The following is a 9,815-nucleotide window of genomic DNA, read 5'->3' as shown; positions in this document are numbered from 1 at the left end:
TCCAATAGATCTATCTTTAGGATTCGCGTCAATAAGTAGACTGGTTTACTAATTCTTAGGCTACCAAGCAAAAAGGGGCATATTTGGCTTCAATCATTCAACCATAGAATGTAGTTTCACGTAATTGTGTCTATTTTGTAAAACATTTATAAAACTGCATGTATTCTCATCCCAAAAAAAATATTAGATTTTAAAAGTGGGACTATAACTCACTTTCACATATTTTCACTTCGTCGAAAAAATAAGACTTGGCCACGAGTCGATTCACGAACCTATAACAAAAATGTATATATCAAAGTATGATCGAAATATATTCACAACATATTTTATTACGTTTTAACGATTTAAGTTTGTTAAGTTAACAGTCCAACGTTAGTTGTCCACAATTAGTTGTCCACAGTTAGTAGTACAGAAATAAATCAATATAGATATTATCTCGAATCAATCCACGACCCAGTGTATACAAGTCTCAGACTCGATCACAACTCAAAGTATATATATTATTTGGAATCAACCTCAACCCTGTATAGCTAACTCGAACATTACCGCATATAGAGTGTCTATGGTTATTCCAATTAATATATATAGATGACGTCGATATGATATGTCAAAACATTGTATACGTGTATATGGTCTATCAAGGTTACATAATATATGTTAGAATACATGTATAATACAATATAAGTTAGTTAAGTTATGGTTAGTATAGATTTGTTACAAAGTTTCACGTAGCTAAAACAAGCAAAAATATCCAATTTTGTTTTACCCATCATTTCTTCGTTACAAATCCGTTTTGAGTGAATCAATTTGCTATGGTTTCATAATGAACTGAAATTTATGAAATTAAACAGAAAAAGTATAAGTTATCAGTCGGAAATACAGGTTACAAGTCATTTTTGTAAGAGGTAGTCATTTCAGTCGAAAGAACGACATCTTGATGACCATTCTGAAAAACATACTTCCACTTTGAGTTTAACCATGATTTTTGGATATAGTTTCATGTTCATATGAAATATCATTTTCCCAGAAGAACAACTTTTAAATCAAAGGTTATCATAGTTTTTAATTATCCAACCTAAAACAGCCCCCGATTTTACTACGACGGCGTATGTCCGGTTTTACGGTGTTCTTCGTGTTTCCAAGTTTTACATCATTAAGTTAGCATATCATATAGATATAAAAAATATGTTTAGCTGATTTTAAAAGTTAAGTCAGAAGGATTAACTTTGTTTGCGAACAAGTTTAGAATCAACTAAACTATGTTCTAGTGATTACAATTTATAATCTTCGAACAAGATAGTTTTATATATATGAATCGAATGATATTATGAACATCATCACTACCTCAAGTATAGTAGTTAAACCTACTGGAAATGACAAGAAATGATCTAGAGCTTCAAAGGATCTTGGATGGCTTGAAAGTTCTTGAAGTAGAATCATGACACGAAAACAAGTTTAAGTGAGTTTACTACTCGAATCAAGATTGTTATAGTTATAGAAACTGAATCAAAGTTTGAATATGAGTATTACTTTGAATTAGAAAGATAATCTACTGTAAATAACAAAGATTTCTTGAGATTGGATGATCACTTGAAATGGATTTGCAAGATTGGAAGTAAGCTAGCAAACTTGAAAGTGTTCTTGATGTGTTCTTGAGTTGTTGTTTTGTAAGTTGGTTTATGTATGGATTTATGAGCTAGACTGATGTAGATTTTGATGAAGATGATGAAGAACACTTAGAACAATGAGAGAGAGTAGTTTGATGCATGGAAATTGAATTGAGAATGTGTTTGTGGTTGGTGATCTTCACGTGAATTAGAGGAGTCCATATAGGCTCCATTAGTTTGTTGTTTTGCTAGATATATCATGCTAGTTTCCAAATGATGGTTCTCACATGTTTAGGTGACTCACTAAGGCTGCTAAGAGCTGATCATTGAAGTGTATATACCAATAGTATATACATTTAGAAGTTGTGTATTGTACAAGTATGAATACGGATTGAATACGAGTAAATAGAATTTACTGTAATAAATAGTGTTTTACTGTAGCAAATAGTATTTTACTGTAGCAAATAGTTTTTACTGTAGCAAATAGTGTTTTATCTTTGATTTAATTGTATTTCTTATATATATATATATATATATATATATATATATATATATATATATATATATATATATATATATAAATATATATATATATATATATATATAAAATAAAAACTTACATCATAAAAAAAAATAAAACAATTATATAATTATCACAAGTTATGACGTTCGTGAATCATCAGGCAAACGGGGTGGTCAATTGTCTACATAAACTCATTTCAATTAATCAAGTCTTAACAAGTTTGATTGCTTAACATGTTGGAAACATTTAATCATGTAAATATAGATATCTTATAATATATAATCATGGAAAAGTTCGGGTCACTACAGTGTATGACACGGTATGTATACACGTATATGGATGTATGCATGTATGTTTTTGCATGTGTGTATGCTTAAGAAGGTATGTTTGTAAGTATGTATGTATCTATGTATATATGTAATATGAATGGACGTATGTATGTACACATATGTAGGTTTGTATGGTATGTATGTATGGTCATATGATATGTGTATGTATGTATGTACGTAGGTATGTTCCATGTAAGTATGTTTATGCACGGATGTATGCAGGTATGTATATAGGTCTATGTATTTATGGGTGTGGGTGTGGATGTGTGGGTGTGGTGGGTCTCGCATCGTTCGGTGCATCCTGGGGTCGTTATGGCGGAGGACGACCTCCTTTGCTCTTGAGCCTGGTTGGTTTTCTTTTAGCTGTATGTCCTCAGGGATGTCCACCGTAAAGATGCATGAGTGGTGTTTGGTTTGTTACGGGTGTTTGGCTCTTTGCTTGCGCAACAACTTCAACCTGGCATGCCTTTCGAGTTCTGTTTACAAGATCTTTTGGCTCTATTTATTGAGGCAACAACAAGCGTCGATTGAGTGGCGACTTGACTACCGCTTAGATTCTAAATAGGGATGGCAATGGGCTGAAATAAACCCGTGACTCGCGGGTACCCGTGCCCATGACGGGCGGGTAATTATGAAAAAATGTACCCGCGGCACGGGTCGGGTAAAATTTTGTACCCGTTGGCGGGTCGCGGGCGGGTCGCGGGTATTTCATACCCGCCGCTGGTAAAATTCGACCCGTCAATCCGTGATGCCCGTTTGAGTTACCCGCGGGTATACCCGTTTACCCGCATACATGTACTTAATTATATATTATTTTATTTAATTTTTTAACGTAATTTTCAAAATTATTCGCGGGTTTACCCGTGGGTAGAAGGTATCTGTGACTAAAAATTAGTTAAAAGTGCACATTTTGTAAATCCACGGGGGCAGAAAAATTTACCCGTTGGCGGATAAACGGGTACCCGCGGGTAAGAAAAAATCCTGACAGGCGGGTTGCGGGTATTAAGAACCCGTGCCCGTCGCCCGCGGGTGCCTTGCCTTATTCCTAAATTGAATTTCAGACATGCTTTAAAACCCATAGAAATTTGATTCTACCGTTCTCATGGCGTCTCATTTTAATTTTATTTTTATTTTTAATATCCTTCTATTAATTTTTTTTTTTAAGGTCGGAGGTCCTCACGGAAGCGATCTCTCTACCCTGGAGTAGAGAGAGGGATGACTTACTCTCCCCGTGGGTGGATAATTTTTTTCTCGACTCGTAGTTACAGAAACGACCTCTTTTCTATGCTAGGGTAGAGGAAGGATTTTCTACATCTCACCTCTCCATACCTCGCAGGTGCGAGATTGGGTTTGTTGTTGTTGTTTTGATTTTGTGTTCAATGTTGCGGGTCTTGTGACTATTGCGAGTCTTGTAACCAAAACAGTGAGTTACGACGGTCTACCGGATTGGTTTCGATAATGTATATGAAAATTAAATATATAAAATACCAGAACAAATGTAAATTGCTCAGTTGTGTTAAGAGTTACCTTTGAAAGTCGACTACGAAACACAAGTTTTAACTCAGAACTGTTCCTTTGTGCAAGATACACACCGACCAACCACTCATCCATTCTTTATTATTGTTCTATAATAATCTATTATATGATATATGATATATGATATTTGAAAAGGGGGAAGTATATGATTCTGTGATTGTAATAAATGGTATACAACATTAACATTAACATGTATGGCATATAAGAAAGGTTCAGTTGTATATCGTTGGCCTACAACTCACGTACTAAAAATAAATCGTTTAACCGTATCTTTTACTTAATGCCTCCTTGACTCTTGTGAAACACTTCACCGACTTATTCATGTTTCCAAATCTACATTTCGGTACCATTTATGACATGTTGGTCAGTTGGTATCTTATTCTCCATAGTAAAGAACCCTTAAAGGTTTGGTTGTCGTTTGGTATGTTAAAAGGGATTCAAGATGTCTTTTTATATTGTAGCTTCATGAAATACTTCGAGTCCATAAGTCCATAATCGTTTACACGTGTCTCTCCCATATGAGTTATCTTAGCCCCTAGCCACAGTGGCGAATCCAGGATCAAAGCTCAATGGGGTCCTTAATTTTTTTTTTCACAACTATATTTGAAGCATATAAGGTTGTTTAGGCATAAGGTTGTTAATAATGTGTTGAATAGCATGCATAAGGTTGTTTATAAGGTATTATAGCATGCAGTTGCATCGTCTTATAAAATCGCAGCTGGTACAGGTCAAATTAGCACTTGCATTAGCTATGTCATAAAGATGATTTGTTGTTACTCTAGAATTTGGTGCATACCCCATATCGGTTATCCTTTAATTTGACTTTTGTAAGTCATATGTACCATGGTAACGTAAGGTCTCAAATGTTGAAGTCATATAAATATCAAGTTTTATAAGTACTTCATTTGACTTTTGAAAGTCAACTAGATGGATTCTCAACATGACTTTGGGTTTCAAAAGTTTTGCAGTTCATTTAAAATTTCAACTCTTTTGCACTAACAAGATCATACATATGACTTGAAGTCTACAATATAAAGTATAAACCTCCTAACAGTCAAAGTGAGTCAAAATCAAAAGCAAACTACCAAATATTTGCATTTTCAGTTTAGAATATAAAGAAATAACCTGAGTGTCAAAATCAAACTACCGAATATTTGCTTTCTCAGTCAAACCTATAGCAGTTTGCACTTTGCAATGAATTTACTGCAGCTAATGCTAAATAGAATGAAAAGTAACCAATTACAACATAACCAAACTTATGAATCACAAAAAACCAGTAAACTCAAAAAGTCAAATTGAAGATTCACAAATCCAAAAAGTCAAATTACAGCTCCAAAAGTGAACATTATCCATACAGCATTGCAGAATAATCTGTTCAAACTGATACCTTAATAATCAGTTTATTTTGAACTGATTCATCAGTTTATTTTCACATTTTCTCAAACACATGATGTCAAAACTGAAGTCAAGCTGTAGCAAATGAAAACTAACATTTTGTGAATACTTCAAAGTGAAAACCTCAAAGTTTTGAGGTACTGTCACAGGGTATTGTTTGTGCAGTTGCAGTCAAACTGTTTCATACACAACTGACTGAACCTCAAATGAATGCAACAACTGCCACAAATGTGAAAACAACTGATGCAACTGAGTCATACACAACCATGAGTCTTACAGTTATATAAATAAAGCATGTGAAAACAGTTTTGCATCAAATGCCACGATTCAACGACACCTAATTAAAAATCAAAATGGTATTGAACTAGGGACCAAAATATGAAGTCAAATACAAAAACTAAACTTGCAGGTCTGCAAATTTAACAAAGACTTGACAACATAAAAGTAAGCACATCATGGTGCTTAGTTTCCATGAGGAGAGTTGTTGTTGTTTTCTTTGTATTGTGTTTCTTCAATGTCTTGTGTTTCTATCTTAATACCATCACCATCACCATCACCATCACCATCACCATCCATCTGACATACAGATTCCACAAATTCATCAAAGTTCTTCAATTGATCGTCACTAACTCTAGCTCCATCTCCCATGGGTTTCTTCTTAGCTGTCAATTATAAAAGATTTGTAACCTAATCATACTTAAAATACATTCAATTCAATTCATAAAAGTATAACAAAAGATATTGATGTGCAATTACCAATGATGTCAAAATTTCGACGATTATATTCATTAACCATTTTCATAAACTGTCTGTCCTCATCCCTCTACATAACAAGTATAAGAAGTAAATCATCAGAAAAAGCATATTGAATACATCACCCGAAATTAATATACAAAAAAAAAAAGCTGAAAAAATTATAGGAAGAAGACATACTGCCGATGGATAATCATTAAGATCAAACTTAGGATAGCTCTCTCGATTTTTCATTTTCTTCTTGGATGATTTAACAACCTCGGGGTCTAAAAGTAGCAAAAAGAAAGCCAATCAATCAATCAGTACAAATTATTTTCATGTTACCCATTTTGTTATATGAAAGACATAAACCTTACCTTCATCATCAGAGCAATCATCAACACCCTTCTCTTTGATCACATCATTCTGAGATATACATACAATAAGAATTAAATATGATACCAACGGACGTGATATATAAGTACACAAAGAATCACGTTGGTTTGTATTTTATCTGTAACAAGTAAAACTGAAAGGTTATTCTTATATGCGAGTATAACTCACTTTTTTCAAGTAAATGCATTTTGACACAAGACATACTAAACACATTACAGATTGCTAAATAACAAATTATAATAAAAACATAAAAATAAAATAAACAACTATTTTGGATCAACCCCACCCAACATGTTTTCACACGTACCCAACCAGTCCAAATTGCCATCCCTACTAAATTAAAAAAAAAAAAAAAAAAAAAAAAAAAAAAAACGTATAAAGAAGACAGAACATTGGTACCAGAATTTGTGACGCCGCGGGAGTTTTGGAATCAACAGGATCATTAAGAGTGGAAGATACGTGAGATATATCTGCTTGAAAACAGATTATGAAGGAGCTGTTAGCATACAGAGATTTAAACATAAAAAACATTCAATATTTGTAAGTAAATTGCATTTCATAGCCTTCTTTCTCCACTTATCTTAAGACTTATCAAGATACGACTTGAACTACCTATCCAAATAAATATAAATTTAAAAAAATGCAAGACAGACCACCTAAAATGATACTTTCTTCCTAAGATGAGCTAGTATGTCACAAAGATTATGACTCTTTCAACTATGTGTTTCTCAAAATTTCTTCAATGATTACATGTTAAACTAAACAGAAAAAGTTAGAAAAGATAGTTTAAATTAAAAAAGCCTACAATGTTATAATGCCTGTAGTGCCATTTGATGCTCTAAATTCCTTCAAATCAACCAACTTCATTCAAACTTTATTCAAACTTCAACACAAAATTACTTAAACAGTTCAATTAATTAATCAATTTCAGCAGAATTTTATTTGTACATAAGCTCCTACAACCTAATTCGACCCTAACAATAGATTTCAGCAGATTTTTTTTTATTGCACATAATAAGCCCAAAATCCTAATTTAAAAACACTGATTTAGAAAATGCATTTATTTTATTTTAAAAAAGTCACAACTAGCGCGGCAGAAGGTACCTTGAGACAGCTTGCAAAAAGCTCGCACATTATTGATGAGATGTGACGTCATCCGTGCACCAGCAAGCGGCAGTAGAGATTGTGCGGTGGACATCGGCGTAGGAAGGATGCGAGGAAGGAAAGGAGATGATCGGAACGATGAAGATCTTGCGGCGGTGGACATCAATGTCCGGGAGATTGAACTACGAAATGCCATTTTCAGATTTTTGAAGATAGGGTTGATTGTTTACAAGGGTTTTAAAGGGTATATCTCAAAAAAAAAAAAAAAAAAAAAAAAAAAAAAAAAAAAAAGTTGATATTTCCGAACATTTCGATAGATTCACACATTTCTGTTATTACTTTTCAGTTATGCCCTCTAATATTTTAAAATAAAAATTTTATACTCCCTCTGTTCTAATTTAATAGTCTACAGACAAAATAGCACACAGTTTTAGAAAATTTTGCTAACTTCATTTATCCACCAATGAAATATTTTCTCTCTCCAGATCCACCAATCAAATATCCTCTTTCCTTTCTATTTATGGAAATGTACTATTAATTTGGAACATCCGAAAATAAAAAAACAGGACTATCTAATTATGACGGAGGTAGTATAACACATCATTAAGGGCAGTTTAGTGACTTTGTGTGGATTTATCAAAAACAAGTTTGAAAATATCAATTCGGCTACAAAAAGGTTACTCCGTATTTTTCTCATAAAAGATTAAAAGATAGTCCCTTTACTTTGTATCAAAAATCATAGGCAGTCCTTGTGCTTTTCAAACACAACCAAATACGTTTCAAAATGTTAATTTGTGTAATACGTACATAGTACCCTACTATATAGTCCATAAACATATCTGATGATATATGATTGAGTGAAAAGAAGGTGAACCGCCACCTATTTAGAATACTTTAGAAAATGTCATTACTGTGTTATAGATGGAATTGATTATATTGCAAGGTAATTATTTTTGGAGTTATTATATCTAACATTTGGATTAATTTAATAGATCCATCAAAACTGTGCAAAAATAGATTGTAATGTACAACTAATTAATGCATATGTTTGGTGGATGGTGAAAAAATCTATAAAGAAGATAAAAGGACCTATCAAAAACTGCATACAAAACTCATCTAAAAAAACAGTGGCGGAGCCACATATAATTTACTGGTGTCAATTGACATCACTCAATTTTTTATTGAGAGCCTCTAGTACATATAATTAATAGGGCAGATGCGTAGAAGTATTGAGTTTTCTAATGTTTAACCCCAATCAATTTGTCCAAAGAATAATATATAATTGTCATACTTTGTAATTCTTTTAGTAGGTTTAAAAGTGAAATATGGATTGAAAATCACGGCCTAAATATAACCCAAATATTTATTATTAAAAAATAATGAAAGAAACTGACTCTATTACTAGATAATTGGGAATTGAAATTGGACTTATATTCTAATAATAATAACAGCGTTTTATAAATATAAATCTAGAAGAGTTATGCTTGAGAAATTGAAGCTTAAATGATGGTACATAAAAGTTATTAGCATAGTTATAGAGGTGGTTATCAAGAAAATACAAGTACATAAAACATGTCTTAATCTCTTAAGTATTTAGGACTACGTTTAGAAAAATTATAATAAGAATAACAATAAATAATAAGCGATACTCCGTAATTCACTTGATGCAATTAAAATATAGGTGTATGTTATCTTTCATTCATGTTTTTTCATCAAAACAAAGTCGCGAAGCTATCTAAAATTTTGGGGATTATTAGTCTAAGTTATTAAAGTTTGCTTTGGTTTTACCCGTTGCAACTACGATGGTCAAGAGGTGTTTTTCAACAATGAACTTCGTAAATTAAATTTGCGTAATAGAATGAATGATGAATTCCTAAACGGCTGTCTTTGTGTTGCAATATAAAGAGAGACATTAACTAGTGTTACAATGAAACAATTATGGAGCGTTTCCAACGACATAATGGCCGTAGAGGACATTTGTTATACACGGTAACTTCTTTTTATTTACTAGAACATATTTTGCCGACTTGATACATTTTGATATTATTTAATGACACCATTCATTCGAAATCCTGGCTTCGTCACTGTAGAAAAGGCTCACAAAAGCGTACAAACGAACAGCTTGTTTTGGTTACGATTCCTTTTAAATTCTTCAACTCGTGGTTGTCTTGTGACGGTTTTGATGAGATGGTC

The 9,815-nt window shown here is 32.8% G+C and overlaps 1 protein-coding gene across 1 annotated transcript; it reads right to left on the bottom strand.

The window, feature by feature from the left end:
* Window positions 1–5,565: 5,565 nt before the first annotated feature.
* Window positions 5,566–7,825, bottom strand: LOC139850384 (uncharacterized). The gene is made up of 6 exons (XM_071839963.1): window positions 7,623–7,825; window positions 6,918–6,988; window positions 6,500–6,548; window positions 6,324–6,409; window positions 6,147–6,213; window positions 5,566–6,052 (listed from the first exon to the last, which is right to left on the bottom strand). The coding sequence occupies exons 1-6, from the start codon at window positions 7,816–7,818 to the stop codon at window positions 5,853–5,855; spliced, it is 669 nt and encodes a 222-aa protein (XP_071696064.1). The 5' UTR covers window positions 7,819–7,825; the 3' UTR covers window positions 5,566–5,852.
* Window positions 7,826–9,815: the final 1,990 nt, after the last annotated feature.

This window comes from Rutidosis leptorrhynchoides, chromosome 5 (assembly GCF_046630445.1).
Source record: "Rutidosis leptorrhynchoides isolate AG116_Rl617_1_P2 chromosome 5, CSIRO_AGI_Rlap_v1, whole genome shotgun sequence".
In the NCBI taxonomy this organism is placed as follows: Eukaryota; Viridiplantae; Streptophyta; class Magnoliopsida; order Asterales; family Asteraceae; genus Rutidosis; species Rutidosis leptorrhynchoides.
Note: the sequence above shows the minus strand (reverse complement) of the source record. Positions and strands in the feature narration are given on the sequence as shown.